The following is an 18,339-nucleotide window of genomic DNA, read 5'->3' as shown; positions in this document are numbered from 1 at the left end:
AAAGCTGTTCAATTTCTGCCTCTGACAGTCAAACAGAGCAGATTCAAATTGCATCTATAGTATAAGTGAAAAAGTTTCCAACAAATAAAACCTTACTTAAATGCCTCACAGATGAGACAGACGAGTTTGTTCACTTAGGTCTAGCAAAACAAAACAGTATAAAAGGGAAAAAAAGTACATGAGCCTAAATAGGAATAGTTTGCTAATTCTTGTTTGTCTGTTCCAATAATTATATTGTTATGTTAGTTAACTCACTTGAATAAATTCTGAGGGTAGTAACTGAGGGAATTGCCATCTCTTTATTGTTTTAATGAGAATGAAAGATCTAATTCCACACACACTGAGCTTGAAATTGCATCAGCTATCTCTGAAACATTATGATGAGCTAATCACCAAAGATAATTATTATTCTTAGGAAAAACAGTTGTAATACAATAAGATTTTTAATAAACCAACAGGTGGAGATAATAAAGGTACAATAGCTGAAGTTAAGTTCTTATTATATGATTTTTAGTCCCAATGTTGTATCCTTAGAATGACTTTTCTGCCTGCAATTTCCTTTCGCCCATAAAAGACAAGTTACAGAGAACAAAAAGCATAGTACTTACACTGATTTAACATTTTTCTAGTGAAAGAAAATACTCAAGAAAAGCTTAGTAACCATTGCATTTCTGGAGAAATTTTTGTGTTCTATTTCTTTGCGTGTTCCATAGCAGACATAGCCATCAGACGCTTTCAAGACACTAAGCATTTTTAAATTTGTTTTTGGTTTGCATATTTGGAAATTAGAACTGTTATTAACATTTAAAAATGACCCCAGAATTCCAGTTTTGAATATGACCAGGAACAACATTTGTAAATTAGAGCCATTGAAATACATTTCCTTCCAGAGCCTTCACAAAAAGAGCACTGGAGGATATAGAGCATCTCAAAAAGTTTTCCCCAGGCCTTTGAAATCTTTCGGTATATCTTACATGATTTACCTCATGTCCTGCCTTTCACTTCTCTGTCAATTTGTATTTATGATTTAGTCAGAAGATACTCAGTCTGCCTCAGTGATTCAAAAGAAAATGTTTCACAATATCATTAAATATCAGTATCCTACTGGATTTAGCATTGAGAAAGTATGTACTATAGCAGTAGAAGCTATTTTGGGGCATATAAAAACAATAAACTAGTGAACAGATTTTAGGTGTCTGATAAAGACATTGGTGGAACAGACCAAAGATGGGCTGTTAGCTCCATATTCTGCAACAATAGACAAACGTTAAAGAAAATAAATAAAAACAGTGGTCAAAAATGGAAGGAGTAAAACCAGGTTAACTTCAGAGACTTTTAATCTTAATTACACTACTGCGATCTGGATAAAGAATTCAATCCGAGAATTGTAGATTGTGTTTTAAAATGGTTTTTGTTTGTCCTTTCCTAATATGTAAATTTGATACAGATTTCCTCATATCACAAAGTTTTGCTGCATTCTCATATATCTAACCTGCCCGTCTTACCCATAGCACACCAGTAATGAAGCTCAAATGTCTTTGCAAAAAAAACGAGCAGAATTAAATCCTACTTTATCCCTTTTTTTTTGTGGGGTAAGAAAAATCAGGTTTCACATCTCTCAGGTATTGCTAGGAAACAAAATAATTAATACCGTTTTGATACATACATATTCAATTTTATAATTACCATTTATGGAAACTGTACTAAAATGCAGCTAATTCAGGCTAGACAGGCAACTCCAATTTATTAGTGTAATGTAACTTTTGGGATACAAAGTTCACTTTATATGTCTATAAACTAAATGCTGGTGATTGCAGTCTGAGAAGTTTTAGGTAAAATACTGAAAAGCATAGGCTTCCCCAACACTCAGCCCTAACAACAATCTCCAATACTGAAATGCAGAAATTTAAATAAAGGTGGGAATAAATTCCTAAAGGACAGACTTGTGAATTATATCCCAGTATTTTGAGGCAGGGTAAAAATTTCTTACCTCGGCAGTTGGGTAAAGGGCTACTCCACTGCCCATTGCTTCGACACTGTGCTCGAGAAGCACCCTGAAGCAAGTATCCAGCGTTGCAAGTAAAATTTACCACATCGTTTAAATTGAACTCACTGCCATTAGTCATTCCGTGAGCTGGATTCCCAGGATGGCCACATGTGATTGCTGTTAAAAGAAAAATAGCCAGGTTAGCATCTAAGTGAAAAGTACTGATCCATGGAATCACTTGCAGGTTGGAGCTCTTTTGGTGTTTTGGCTCTTAGGTTTTTATTTTTTTTATTCCCTTCTAAATTTGGCTTTGACATTTATACAAGACATATAAGAAAAAGAATAGGATATATTTATTCAGAATTCTTTACTGCCAGGAGAAAAAATTTATTTTTTTAAAAAAATCTTAGAACGTACTTTTTACTTTATGTTGAAAGTTGTAATAAAAATAAATTTAAATCTCTATTTTTTATTTATATATATATACACAAAATATATGCATTTTCATACACATCTGATATGTATTAGACCTTTAAAAATGCATATAAAAAGTCCTACTAATACCGATAAAGGAAAATATTTATTCCCAGCAAGCTTAAACATGTAGTAGTGCCAAATAAATTTGATGCACTATTTCAGAACATTCTGGAGTTCTGAAGCATTACAGTTTCAAAGATCTTGCATTGCTTTACTGAAATAGTGATTCTTTTAATCTGATTTTCTTATAACAATAGAGAAGTCATTTTTGGGAGTAAATCTTCCCCTTTTTATATATTACGTATGTTCATTTTGCTAATACAAAACTTGTACAATAAGCTTATTACAGTCAAGCTCTAGCTTTCCATGTGACAAGATGTTAAAATATTATAGGAAAATATAGAAAAGCATAGATACTGACAATGCAAAATCAGATTGTACATATACACATGCACAAACAGAACTTCTCAACTCTGTGCTAGTGTTTTATCATACTTGAATAAATAACCTGTACACAGGTTTATTTTTTCTTTTGATTCTGTTGTGCTGCTACTCATGAAGAACTAAGCAGAAATCTTCTTACTTCCTATTAACTCTCAACAAGCAGCAAGTGGAAAGATCCTTCAGAAAATACTTGGCTAAAGTGTGGTCCAACTCGTTATCCAGTAAAGAGACAGGGAAAGACCTGCGTGTCACAAATTTGGCAAGATGAAGGAGGCTGACTTTTAGATGAAACTAAGAAGCTTAAGTAGTCATGGGTGGAGAACTACAAAGGCTTCCTTAGATATTAAGAATACAATGCCTGGTACTTTACAAACCTGAAAATCCTTTCAAAGTAAATTAAAAATATAAGAAGTTGTGATCTTCTGTAAAAATCTCACAAAATAAAGACCAATTTGGGGCAAATTTTATAGGGTACTGCCCCTAACATCTTTGTAATATCTCTGCCATTGTATTGGATCTACCTGAGATGGATGTCTTACAGTGCTGTGCTTTATATCGGTAGCTAGAAAGGTGTTGATAACACCCCAGAGCTTTGTTACTGCTGAGCAGCACTGCACAGCATCAGTGCTGTCTCCCCAACCTCCCACCTTCCCACCAGTAGGATGGGAGTGGTCATGACCTTGCAAGGGGATATAACCAGGTCAGCTGACCAAAGGGATGCTCCATACCATATGATGTTTGCTCAGATGTAAAAGCTAAGAGGAAGGAGGAGGAAGAGGCAAGGCAGGGTGGCAGTGGGGAAGGAGGGGAGGCAGCATCTGTTCTTTACATTTCTGTTTGGGAGCGACCATTACACATGCTGAAGCCCTCTTTCCCGGGAAGCGGACAGACATTGCTTGCTGATGGGAAGTAGAAAATCAAAATCTTTCTTTGCTTGCACATGCAACCATTCCCTTTTGTTTTAGTAAGCTGCCGTCTTGCTTTCTTCCCCTGTCTTTCTGAGGAGGGAAATGAGAGTAGCTCAGTAAACACCTGGCATCCAGCCAAGGTCAACACACCACAAACATATTTCTAGTTCATGCTCCACAATGCTCAGTCAGAAGAATTTTTTAGTAGAACACATTTCTAGCATTGATGAACAGTATGTTTTCACTTTACATCTCAAAAATAACAGTCTGATTTGTATGAGTATTTCTTAAAAATAAATTAATTAAAGGCAGAAATTAATCTGAATTTTGGATGCTGACATAAAACAAATCCTTAGTCTGTCAGCATTCTAAGCAAAAGAGAACTATGTTGTAATGGAAAGTGTTAGGCAACCCCTAATAACAAAAACTGATGCCAGTTCTTCTCATAACAGTAATGATAACATCCATTTAGGAAGAAACAGCCTCCTGTCCCTCCCCCCCTGCCCCAAACCAGCTTTTCACCTTTCTTTTTAAGGGATTTTATTCACTGCACAGTCAAATGAATGCACAAATAGTAATAATGCTAGCTAGTGCCATTTTTCCTTTGACAAATATAAATCACTTGAAGATAAAAATAGGATTTTAAAAGGACAATGACACTTGGCAGATATTTCCTGCTACCGTATACAGCTAGAAATTTTTATTTTACCCTAAAAAAAAAATACTGAACATTTAGAAATCTAACATGGACTAAACAGAAAAGCTGAACATCTTAGTGACTCTCTCTGTGTAGACAGCAATACTTCTGTCTGAATTGTAGACATCTTAAAAATGCAGCACTGAAATAGTTGATACAAATGCTCCATTAAAAATAACAAAAAAAATGTATAAAAATGGGGCTCATTAATTAAATTGAAACGAAAACGAAATAAAATCAACTACATACTAAGGTAGTAAAATAAAAAACAGATGAATTGGACTTGACTGATTAAATGGGTGATGGTTCAGAAAATGTCAGATAACCCGCCACACAAATGAAGAAGGAACTAGAGACGGAAAGACTCTGCAATTCTAGCAATTAATTATGTGATTTTCAAAAACAGGTGAATTAAGAAAATATTAAAGGCTATAAAAAGTTACCATCTTTTCTACCAGATGTAGCATAACCCAATGCCATGCCTTGGCTTGCATTAAGTCAACTTGAAGCTAATTTGAAAAAAACGGGCAATCACCATCAGAACTGCACAAATGAACACTAGTCCAGCTTTGTTCTCTGAGAAATGCAAATATACAAAGGAATTTTTTACTCCTGGTGAAAAAATAGGGGAGAGGCTCAGCAAGCCCACGGTTGACGTAACAACTATACCTGGACAAAGAGAAAATGACAGATTAAGTTACACAGCTGCAGCCTGCTGTTCAAACCCCTTCAGTGTCTATGCCATCCTGTTTCTGAAACAACAGAAATCAGGAGTTACTGAAAATATTAACAAGTCCGTGGTAGGTTAGAAACTGGATCGTAACAACCCCTGTAATTGACAATAGGTCCAATAAATATCTGATCTGAGCACAAACGCTTTTGAACATCCAATCCACTGTTAATGCTCAATTATGTTTAAAATAATAGCAATAATTCAGTGAAAAATGAGTTTTACTTACGGACACAAACAGGAGTTTGTCCAGACCACTTGTGATCCTGTAGGCAAATTCTGACAGAAGTACCAACAAGCCGAAAGCCAGGATTACACTGGTAGACTACAGTGTCACGATAACTGAAACCATCTCCACTAATATGACCATTTACAATTGGGTCCGGAGAGCCACAGTGACCAGCTACGATAAAAGAAAATCCCATTAAAAATGTGTATTTTGACAAGACTTGCCAAAATTTACAAGAAAAAAATCGAAATTTCAACTTTCCTTTCAGTAAACAATATCCTTAGAGTCAACTACTGCACTGTGCAGAACAAGTTCTCCGGTATAAAACCTACAGATGATATTTCTTTGACTTTTTTGAAGAAGAAAATCATGAATTAGAGAAATGAGAATTCTATTATCAAATAATAGTATGGGTTTGAGAGTTAAAGACCTCACACTTCTCTGAAGAAAAAGGCAACGTTACTAAGGCGCTTCACTGTAAAAAAAGAGCAGAAGTTGGGTATTTTTGTTGGTACTGACCAAACTGCAAAGCAATATAAAGAAGAGCTTACTATAATTTTGACATTAATATGAATTTATAAGCATTTTCCAGATAGATGAAGGCATGAACAGGAAGGAATATCTGCCAGCACTCTTTGCTCCTTATTTCAGCTGCTGTTAAAACAGTACAGAATGCATTATTCCAGGATAATAGCAGTCTTGGCACTGAGGAAGCAAAGTAATGATTTAGTTCAGAAAACTATTTCTCTTTACTAATTCAGGAGGAGAAAAAAGTTCTTTTTTTGTGGTGATACAGATTAATTAAAACTGCAGTAATTTAATCTGAAACTATGCTAAGTCCTCATTTTGAGAGGTGAAGACTGGGACCTAAGGCTCAAGACTGCAGCTACAGTGGGTTGTGTGTATGTGATCTCTTCTGCTTCATGCAGGCTGTATCCATCAACAGCAACCTGTTTGTAACTTTTCTTTGGGGTTCAAACTCCTTTCTAATAAAGCCCCTTTAATAATGCTAGAGATTGTATTCATTCACACCTAATGGCTCCTCTAAAACATTAGAAGGATAAAACATATACCACTTGATTAGGTTTTTTATACCTTCAGGATTATTATAAAAATCCTAATTGTAGAATTGCTGATGCCTCCAAGAAGACATTGTGGTATTGTTCTGCAAATTTGAGGAAGAAGTATGAACTTTTCCCTTTACGACAGAGAATATGGCAACAGAGGATGTGGAAAGCATATTTTTCTCCTTGAAATGCGTCATGGAATAATTTACCTTATTGTTCTCAGTCCAAATTAGTAATATGCTCACCTTTACCCTTCTCTCTCCTCCAGCCTCACTCAGCCTCTCCTTGTCTAAAAGATACTCCAGCCCCTGGCCCCTAATGGGTCCTTCCCCTGAACTTGTTTCATTTTGCAATATATCTCTTCTATGGTGGAGGACACAAAAACGACAAACAATTTTCCACGTGAGTGCTGAAGAGGAAAAAATAACCATGACCTGCTGACTACACTGGTGCTAATACACTCCAGTCTGTGATATTTTTACTGCAAGGCCACACTTTTAACTCTTAGTCAGCCTCTCCACTCAGTCACCTGGGTGCTTTTTGTAAAGCTTGTTTTTACCCAGTCAGTTCCAAGAGTACTCACAAATGGCATTATTCTAGGCAAAGTGCAGGATTCTGTATTTGTCTACCCTGAACTTCATGAGCTTCCTGTTGGCCCATTCCTCCAGGTCCCTCTGTCTAGCAGCACTACAATTCACACATCAACTGTTCTCCCATCATTTGGTGTCATCCTCAAACTTGTTGCATCCCAATTTGTTATCCAAGTGACCGACAGAGACTGGATAGTATGGGCCTTTGTATTCATCCTCAGTGTCCACTGGCTCCTAGTCACACTTCGAATCAAGAAACAATACCCTTAGATTTTGCTGGCTCAATTACTTTTCCATCCATTTTGCAGTCCCCCCATCCAGTACCTGTCTTCTCAATTTGGCTACAAGGATACAAGGGGAGATTGTTTCCAAAGTTTTGCTACAACACAAAGTGAAAGAAATCTACTGTTGAAATCTACACCTCAGTCACTGGAAAAGGCAGTAAGATTACCAAGGTTTGCTTTTGGTTCCTCCATCTTGCCTGTTCCCAATTTTCTTATTATCCCTATGCCTAGAAATTAGTTCCTAATATTTACTCCCTAATTTTTTTCCAGGGACTGAGGTGAAATAGAAAGGAATACATTTGGTTTTTTTTAATTTTCTAGATCTAAATCGTGAAGAATTGAAAAGCAGTAGCTGCATTGAAGACAAACACAGGACCACAGGGAATTTCAAGTAAAAAGATAGATGAAACGTGCCACCTGGCATAAAGAAAAATACTATGCATTTTCTCTTAAATGGGGATTTAACAAGTTGCTGGACTTATTATGTGAGACATTTCATTTACAGATCATTCCACCAACTGTATTTAAGGATTTTTCAGGGAATTTTGACTCATTTAAATTAACTATTCCAACATATCAGGAACTGAAAGAGCACTGCAGTGACACAAAATATATGTAATTTTCTCATCAACTAAAATTAAAGAAAATTAAGAAGGCTGTGAAGGGATTTTTTAGTAAAATATGCCCTCAAGAATTTAGAAAATTATTCACATGCATCAAGGTTGGTTCAGTAGTTTTATTCTAAAACACCTGGAAAGCAAGATATAAATAATTCTATTTTTTTAAAATACTAATTTCAAATATAAGCCAGTATCATGATATTATACTGCAGTTTACCTATGAGTTATCAATTAAAGGATTAGATATTTTTACACAAGCACAGTCAGCAGCAGGATATTTTCAATAAATCTAAGGCATTATATATATCTTATAAGTAAAAGATGGAATGAAGTAGATTATATTTAACTTTAGATTTTAAGAATGTCCTTGACTTGTTTATGTGTAGTTTTGCACCTGAAAGTCATAAAAACACAGGAAAACACACTGATCCATGATTAAGTGCCACTGATTTTACAGATGGAGTCAGGCAAATTTAAATGCTTCAAATTTGCCCTATGTCCTATATGAACCTATGGTCACCCATACACATAAAGCATGCATAAAAACACATAGGTTTTGTGACTTATAGTTGCAAATACTCTTGGAAGGAAAAAAGGGAAAGATACATAATATCAGCAGTGAGAGTGAGTGAAATTGAAAGGAATCTTGCCTAACAATTCATATTTATCCTTGTATAACTAATAAAAAAATACATGTAATACTAACAACCTGAAGATTTAGGACTCATATTGAGCCTTAGACTCATTAACTACAGTTCTTGGTTTTAGCTTTCTTTAGAGACAAATAATAAGGGTTTGACAAACCATTTCCTGAGATACAGAAATTAGTGTACTCATTTAGACTGAAATCATAAATTGATTCTACATGGATCAGTGGGTAACATAAAGTGATACCTATTTTCACCTATAACTGTCCTGAATTATATTCATGTAGGTACAATGTAGACAAAAAGCATCTGTAAGTCATAATTCCTTTGAAATGGAAAGGCTCACTCAGAGCTCCCTGGGTGTCTGCCTTCTGATTTTCACAGGCTTCAGGTAAGTCTTAAAAGCACCTCTGAAATAAATTTGGGGCATGTTGTCCTTGAAATTTAGGAATATTCAACTAGCAGAATTCACATCATCCAGCTTTAAAATTTAAGAATTTACCTTTCCTGGATTGCTCTCTGGAGGAGCCTACATAGTTCCATTGACCTTGGATTGTATTCTAAATTGCATCTATATTAAGTGTCTGAAGAACTTGATATTAATATACCTTATGTGAGAGAGTGTAAGAGAGGGAGAAAAGGGCTTAGCAGCAGAAACAAAATTTTCTGCAGCATGCATGGGGTAACTCAAATTTAGACTTTCACACTCAAAACTGTACAATATTTTTGTCACTATAGAGCTTGTCTGATTTTGAAATAGCGAAGACTAAGTAGTGATTAACCTTCCAGCTCTAAATGTGATCTTTTTTGTCTGGTGAGGTAGATCCATGCATTTAACAGTTCTAAGCAAAGGGCTTCATTGAACAATAAAATCAATCAAATAGGAACTGAAGTCCATCTAAGTTTTCAGAAAAAGAATTGGGAAGCATCATAAGACAAGCAATGCTTTTATTGCAGTAATAGCTCCTGCAAGAGGTCCTGTGTTCATTACAAATGAGATTAGATCTATAAAAATAATTTAAAATGCAGAATGCAAATAGTCAGGTGGGAAAAAGTTTTAGCTGTAAGGAGATTGTAGTAATCTATACCAATTTCAGTGGGGATTTATAAAAAACTGAATTAGACAAAATGAATAGTATAACACACTGGAAAAACCTAGAGAGGTCATAGCTCTTTTTTTTTACAATAGAGTTTGTATACTCGGAACAGAAGAAATGGCTGTGGAAAACACTCTTACACATACAAGTTTTGGGCTGTTGGATATTCACAGCTGCAGTTCCAACATATTTAAATGTCAGTCAGCCTCACTTCAGGGATAACCTGACACCAATAGATAGCTGATGTGTTTTTAGATACAAAGCTCCTGTATACTTACACTGTGGAACTGATGAACTTATGCACGTAAAAAAGTAATGCTGAATCATAACACTCCCCTAAACAGCACCTAAGTGGAATTTTTTTCCTAGGTAAAAAAAGTTTATTTTACTTCTTTATTGCTCTAAATATCAAAAGAAGTAACAACTAGTGTACTCTGCTTATGCCTACATCCTATGCTTATGCTATCCTATGCTTATTTCCTACATCAAAATGACATCATTCTTAATACCGGATATTTCAAATTAAAAAATAAGGTATGAAAATATATCAAATAAGAAAAGTGTTCTTCATTTTCAAGAAATTTTCCAGAAACAACTGCATCTTGCTGGGAAGTCACTAACAATGAACTGACATTTAGAAGTTAGGTTAGTTCTATGAGACTGGTCACTACCTTTGACCATTCTGTATCTTAAGAGACAATATACTCTAAAACTATATTCACAAAAGCTGAACTAGAAACATTACTGTTGCAAAATGAAGGTGTCAATCAGGAATACATAGTGAAAGGTTACAAAATCTTAACTCGGATCTGAGTTACATAATTCCATCCTATTTTTTTTTCTGAAAATATTCTGTCTCTATTTTTTTTTTTCTGCTGCAGCCTAGTATCTGTGAGAGATTGAGATGTTAATGGTTAATGGCTCAAACATTGTTAAGATCATTGTAGGACCTTACTCACTATGGCAAAGTGCCAAAAAAAGCCACTGCTCATGTGTGGTCATCAAACCTTTCCCCCACATTCGAAGCCTCTTCAAATTCCTGGAAATCTGGACAGAAAGTTAAGCCACCTGATGGGAACTTGAGATAAGATAAAGGTGGTTCTATTGCCCAATTATCTCAGGTCTAAGAAGTAAACAAGTCTGGGGGAAAACAATATATCCACAAGGAAAGCCAACTCAGCAGCTATGCTAAAAATCATCTCTGTCTGGGTCTGGGGCAGGGAGGACATAGCCCACAGACTCATTTCTGAGGCCTTCTACCAGAGGACTGCATGTGATCCACAGTGTAGCAAAAGCCATTGTAAAACTCCTCCACCCAGGAGAGATGCTTGGACATTCCCATGTATACCTGAACATAAAGATAAGCATGGAACACTGTCTTTCTGCTAAAATGGCATAGTGGGGCAGCAGAGAAGAAAGATGCTTTTTATGTGAGGTTGAGCTCTGAAGAGGAAAGCAGAATTCCTCTTTTCCTGAGAACAACTGAGTACATTCAGCTATAAGGCAAGAAGAAAATCTGCAAAATTAAGGCAGACAAAGCAAATAACAGATTCCAGAAATAAATATACTGTCCACAACCAAGAATAAACCCACTGCTTAGCCTCAAATGTTACTCAAAAAGGGAACCTTTTTCTTATATGTCTGTATTAGGAGTGTAAACCAATATGAGTGAATCTGAAGAGAGCAAGAGTTGAGGTGAGAACTTTATGTCCAAACTATATAAATCTCAGCGTTTGAAAGAGATTTTGGCTGCCTCTTGTCTGCTTCCCCTGACTGAACACTCAATACGCTGAACACTCAACTGTAGTTGGAATGCACCAGGAATACTCCTAATTGAAGATTATCTTGAAGCTTAGTTTCATCACACACCCTGGTTCACAAAGAAAAATGCTATGTGGATAATTATTTGAGTCACTTAAAAACCATACTGGTTTGAAAAGCATTACAACGACATAAAATACAATTTAATTTCTAATAAAAAGATAAATGCTAGTAGAATAGCACAAAATCACATTCAGTATACAATATTTTCATATTTAAGGTACCTTTATTTATCATTGATTCAAAAATGTTGTTGCTTGACAAGAGCGGAATTCCAGTTCTTGATATTGTTTAAGACAAAACAAAACAAAACAAAGGACAGAAATTTGGGGTTTTTACCTAGGCATTGGGTTTCAGTACCACTCCAGAGACCATTTGCCAAGCACTCTCTCACATGAGAACCAACTAATGTGTATCCCGTGTTACAAGTGAATATTGCAGTAGCTCCATACACTGTTAAGGTTCCAATCTTATTTCCATTTGGTGGAGATGGAAGACCACCACAGGAGATAACTAGGAAAAAAAAAACCAACAGAACATACTGAAATATGAAAATGTTTTTCATAATTTTTTAGACTGGAAGAAAATACATCACCTTGTGTTTTCTTAAAAAATAAACATAATAAGAATAAATACAAGAGTTGTATCCCATTGAAAGGGCTTAAAATTATGCTGGATTTGGCAACATATGTTCTAAATCTAAAAATTCTTTGGGATACGTGCATACCTTGACTGCAGCCAATCCATATTTCTAGTTCTGAAACAAGGGTATTACATGAATTCCTGAGGAGATTGTGGTTATATTCCATGTGAACATATCCATGGCTACTCCTCAAATACACTTACTTTCCCTGGCCATTTTAAGAGTTGTGTCAGTTTAAAGGTATTATGTATCTTTTTAACACGTAGTACTCTGAATTGTTATGAACTGTCTTTTTTCTTATTTCCCACTACTATTCATAAGCATAGAGCATATATGATAGTCTGCTTGCTAAAACAACAAATCTTCTGGTTTTGCCAGACTAGACTTGACCAATTATCTCAGAAACTTTCTGTAACATCAGCTACAACCCACAGCAATTGCACACCACATGAAAAATTGTGTTTCAAGAATGTATCAAACTCTAACTTAATTAACAACATTCTGTAATTTCTTTTATTTCTAAAAAAGTATATCAATAATATTGCAATTTAAGATGCAGACCAATGTCTTCAAGAGCTTCAACTGTATTTTATCATATGTTAGCACAAATCATATGTTTACTTTCAAAAGCATCTTGATCACAACTAAGCTTCCTATTTGAAATCCCAGGGCCCCACTCTTACATATTTTAAAGTGTTCACTTTAGAAAACAACATGGAATTGTTTAGAATTTGGACAAAATCAAGTACCAGCTACTACGCAGTTAACTAACTCAGTCATAATCAGAACATATATGATCATAGTTTCTTATGTACATTATGTGTCCAGACATGAGTAAGACTCATTTTGACTACGGTCAAGTCACATTAATGTAATTTGTGGAGTAGCCTAACTTTATAATTTCTAATGTTAATGCTGAATATGAATTACATTTTTGTTAAAAAAAGAAAAAAATCAAACTCTATTCCTAAAATGGAATAGAATGAACTGTTCTAAACACATTTATTGGCTTTAATTAGAGATTACAGTTAAAAATACCTAAACTACATTAATAATGAGCTATCTCGTGATTTCTTAGGCATCTGTTCAGCATATTCTTAAAAAAATAAACTTACTAATTATCTCTCTCTTAATCCAGATTGCCCTTTAATTTGAAGTTTTACAATTCCTTTAGAGACACTATGTACAAGTAGACATTGATAAATATGATCTAAACCCCTTATCATCAGTGTTTCAATTAGCTTTCCTTCTGCTTCAGAAAAATAAACAACTAGAATATATATTTATACAATCTATCCTTATCACGTGAATGACATAGAGAAAGTGAGCAGCAGACTCCTCAAAATACTCTACAGTGTAGTTCTGGATCTTAATGATACACGTCCAATGGAAATATTACTGAATATCTCTTGGGGGATGAAGTTTGCTATAATTAAATACTAATCAGTCCTCTAGCAAAAGGCAAAATAATGTACCTTTCTTATAAATTAACTAATATCTCTTCAATCAGCAACTCCCTGTGTTTCTCTATCTAATACTTCGCTTTTGGTTAACTGCATCTGATGTGGATCACCCCATTTTCTACTTACATAAAACTTCTGTAATTATAGATGGTGGGCAAGAACTATCTTGTCAAAGACTTGTCAGCAGCTGAACAGTAGCTGCATATTAGGCAGCATATCAAAACTACATTTTTGAGTATGTATGAACAAAAAGAAAGGGACACAATTGCAGTTAACCGAATTTAAAAAATAACACATTGTAAAAGAAAAAAATGAAGTTTTGGAAAAAATTATTAAGACTTTGGCACTGTAACCCTTGAAATCTGCATGATTCCACTGAGAATGCCAAGGTTCTCTAAAACTTTAAACATCCAAAGCCAGGGTTGGTGTAATTTATGGCATTTTTGTATGAGGACACTGTAAAAGCTCATATGAATGTTTCTCCAACAGTACAGTTTTAATGCTTCACCTGAGGTCAAAGCAATATCATCTTCTAATCTAACTCTAATCTGGAATCTTCTAAAGTAATAACATTTTCTCCCAGTATTTTCTACCTACTTATACACCATCTAGTTGAGTAAATACAGATTGATCTCTTGCTGCTACTTCATTGGCTCTTGTATGAAGCATATTGTACTTAACACCTAAGGAGCTGGAATAATTTAGTTTCAAGTTAATAAAAATTTCACACTTTTTTACTTATTGGAATGTGAGAGCAAAATAGTTTTTTAAAACCTTTATTTATAGAAGAAAATATATGTATTAAAAAGCATAGGATATTCTTTAAGCGAGTCTGTTCCTTACCTTTACAGGTGGGCCTCTCATTGCCAATACTCCAGGTTCCATTAGTCCTGCACTGTATGAGTCTTTGACCCAATAAATAATATCCAGGAGCGCAGCTGAGCATGACTTGAGCTCCATAGTCATTCAGTGACCCAGAAATCAGTCTCCAGACAACATGTTCTGAGAGAAGAGTCTCTATGCTGGGGCAGGTTACAGCTGTGAAGAAAGGACACACACATATTGGCATTCTGACCCTAAATTTCTTTACAGGTGTGTGTCTTACCTTACTGGCAGGTGTTTCACTATCTAAGATTTAGAATATCATAGTCATTTTGTGTTACAGTGCGGATACTGTAACACACGTGTCAAACAAGGAGGCCCATGGAAAAGAAATATATATGGACAGATCCTTGGTAGATGTTTCAGAGATGTTTATTTCTCCAGCCCCATGGCCGGGGCTCTGCCGAGGAACTGAGGCAATCCCGGGACCCGAGGGTCCCTGCCCGCGCAGGGAAACACAAAACAACCCATGGGAACGAGGCTGAGCAGGGGCAGGGAAACCCCGTGCCTTCCACCCAGGGCCCCTCTCCCAGGACCATATGGCAGGGGGGAAGGGCCCCAACAATTTTGGAAATACAAGTTCTAAGAAAAGCAATTCTCATACAGTGAGTATTACAAATTGAACTGGAGTTTATAGTATATTTTCATTTAGTGAGATGCAGTGGAACAATGACGTACAGTTATGCTCTCTAATGACATTTATTAAAAATTTCAGAGACAAAACACATCACAGACTACAGTGGATGTAAAAGGGAAAGCAAATATTGCTTTGTGATGTTCACAAAGCTTGAAGAAGTTCTTAAAACAGGTTGCCGTAAAAGCTGCTAGCACACATTGAAATGCTAATTACTATAAAACTCTATATTGTGGGTATACAGGAAAATTATTTCATTCCAGCTTATAAGAGTTTAAAAAAAATTGATGATATTTAGGAAGATTTTTAGAGTTATTTCAGTTCTGTTGCTTTTAGTATTTCATATTTTGTAAGAGAATGCAGTTACTGACTAGAACTATAGTTTATGTTCTTTTTTCAGTTTCAATTTGACGCTCTGCAATTTAAGTCCACAGAATGTTTACAATATTTACGATATTGACATGGATTCTGTCTTAATGTGCCTATGACTCTAGACTAGTGTTATGGAAATATTTATGATTATTTAAATAAGTTATATTTGTTATCTTTTACCGTGTTATTCAGGATTTCCCTGCTGTAGAAAATGTCTGGGTGAATTAGTGACTGTTTGTGTCACTAAGTGAGATTCACGAAGTAAATATTTTAGAAAAAACTACTACCCCAGAAACAGATGAGAAAAGCTATACTTTCTGAGGAAAATCAACCAACCAACAAAAAAACCAACAAAAAAGTAGCAGAAATTTAGTTTCTTTATAAGTTGCTTAGTGGAAGACAAAAGCATTAGGAGGAAGTATGTAAAAATCCCAAATGATGAAATAAAAAGAAAAGTCTGCTTCTCATTTATGCTACAATAAATTAATACCATTCCACCAGGGAAAAGACTAACAACCTGGCAAAATAAATACATAAATACATACATACATGCATATTCTCTAGACTTCACACTGTCTGAGAGGTATAAAGTGATTTTATCACAAGTATGAATGTATGATGAAAGAGACTAGTTCAGGCAATCACTGAACTAAAAGGAAAGTGAAAGAATCAAAATTCCTGTAAAAATTTAGATGCTAATGCTATAATTATACATCTACATTTTCCAATATTTATCTTACCCATTGCAAATTTTGGCATTCAGGAAAAACAGAACTGAACACAGCATACCTATGAAGATGTGTAAGAGGAGAAATAATTTGAAGAACTTTCAAATGACAGACTATAATGTTATATTGATTTGAAATGCAGAATATTTTCTTAGAATTTTTTTTTAGTATATCTTAGGACGGATTGCCAGTGTACAATCACTTTGAAACTTACTAGGTTTTCACTTGGGCCTTTATAACAATATTTTCACTACTTAAGAACAGTATCCCAAGTTAATCGAGGACTTCCTACTCACTAATTTAATTTATTTTGGTATTGATACTAAACTGCATTTCACAGATATAGAAAGATTATAAACTGTAAACGAAGAAACATTTTCCTTATTTGTTGTTAAATAAAAAATACATATTGAAGCACTCTACTTAACATCTTGTAGTGAAAATCATATAGGTCTTTCAGAAAACAAAAAATATGCTAAATAGGAACTTAATGCCTTTCTAATGTTAATGCATATCAACTGTGACATTTTTATCACTCCTCCTTTCAAGCAATAGTTTTATTGGTTCTTTCAAATATGAAAGCAAGCTTCTTATTTAGTCTAATGGCAACAATTTTAGTCTTAACCATAGGACATATCTCAAGACAGGCTCAGCTATTTCGCAATATGTAAAGTCGCATAGATGTTACCTCTACATACTGAGGTCAGTATACAATTTATTCTTTCTTTATCTATAGATACACTTAGATTTGCAAGCACACTTTACAAACAACTATCAGATTCTAATGCATGGATGTACAGTTTCTAATTCAGGATGTTCCTGAATACAGAATATACTTCTAGGCTGTGTTGATGTAATCAACTAAAACTGCTGCTTGAAAAATTTTAATTTTACAGGAATTGATTTTGATTTATTAAATTCCTTATCCTTCAAGAAACAAGAAAGCGACTATTAACAGATGGTTGATTTTGTGCACATGAGTTGTGAATGAGTGCATTGACTTGCCTCTTATGGTCAGTCTCTTGGAAATTACGGTCTGGACACTATTTAAATTCTCATTTGCATAGATGAAACTCTATAAGGGATTATCTCAACTTCTTGCAGATGTGAAGATGTTCTCTTACTTCTCCAGGCATTTTTATACAAAAATGTATGAATAATATTTATTTACATAAAATACAGGTCAGAAAACATAATTATAGTTTGAAATCATGATTAAGATTATCCATTTTAATGACATGAAAATCTCCATATATTGATAATTCTGAATAGACTCAAAAGCAGGGAATTCATAATGACATATAATTACCATAAAAAAGAGTTGTTATAAAGCCCAGATAGACAGATCTATCAAGTCAATGTGTGGCTCTGAGACTGGCATAAGCGGAAGAATTTGGGGTTTGTTGACCATGGGATGATCTACTCAACACCTGGTCTACTGACACCTGATAGGATGCACATTTCTCAGAGAGGAAAAAGAGCTCTAGCACAGGAGCTAGCAGGGCTTGTTGACAGAGCTTTAAAGCAGCTTGGAAGGGGGAGAAGGAAAATACCAGGCTTTGCAGTCATGAGCAAATGTGTGTGTGTGTGTGTATGTGTGTATGGTGTGCCAAAACTGGAGGAAACAAGCACTAATGAGATCCCTCAATCTGCTTCACAAGGTGCAGGCTACAAAGTACCACACTTAAAATGTTTCTACACATGCACACAGCATGAGTGAAACAAGACAAGCTCAATGCTTTGCCCCAGTCCCAGTCTGATCTCATTGGCATAAGTTAAACCTGGTGGGATGAGTCCTGTGACTGGAGTGCCCCCTTGGATGGTTACAGGCTCTTTAGGAGGGATAGGCAAGGCAGAAAAAGCAACAGATGGTGAGGGGGTGGCACTGATGCAATAGAAGGGTTAGAATTTATGGAGCTCACAGTTGGAAATGGCTTAGTTGAGAGTTTCTGGATAAGAATCTAGGGACAAACAAGTAATCTGAATGTCATTGTGGGAGTCTACTGAGACCTACAGCTA

General features: G+C 35.2%; 1 protein-coding gene across 1 annotated transcript in view; it reads right to left on the bottom strand.

Annotated features, from left to right (window-relative positions):
* CSMD1 (CUB and Sushi multiple domains 1) overlaps nucleotides 1–18,339 on the bottom strand; it is a 1,117,781-nt gene that overhangs the window by 49,342 nt on the left and 1,050,100 nt on the right. The window contains exons 49-52 of the mRNA XM_039568608.1: nucleotides 14,548–14,742; nucleotides 11,938–12,111; nucleotides 5,473–5,646; nucleotides 1,991–2,164 (exon numbers count right to left, since the gene is read on the bottom strand). Of these exons, the coding sequence (XP_039424542.1) occupies nucleotides 1,991–2,164; nucleotides 5,473–5,646; nucleotides 11,938–12,111; nucleotides 14,548–14,742 (717 nt within the window). The remainder of the gene's footprint in view (nucleotides 1–1,990; nucleotides 2,165–5,472; nucleotides 5,647–11,937; nucleotides 12,112–14,547; nucleotides 14,743–18,339) is intronic.

The sequence above is a fragment of the Corvus cornix genome, chromosome 3 (assembly GCF_000738735.6).
Source record: "Corvus cornix cornix isolate S_Up_H32 chromosome 3, ASM73873v5, whole genome shotgun sequence".
Taxonomy (NCBI): Eukaryota; Metazoa; Chordata; class Aves; order Passeriformes; family Corvidae; genus Corvus; species Corvus cornix.
The sequence above is the reverse complement of the archived record's forward strand: the minus strand, read 5'-3'. Positions and strand labels throughout refer to the sequence as shown.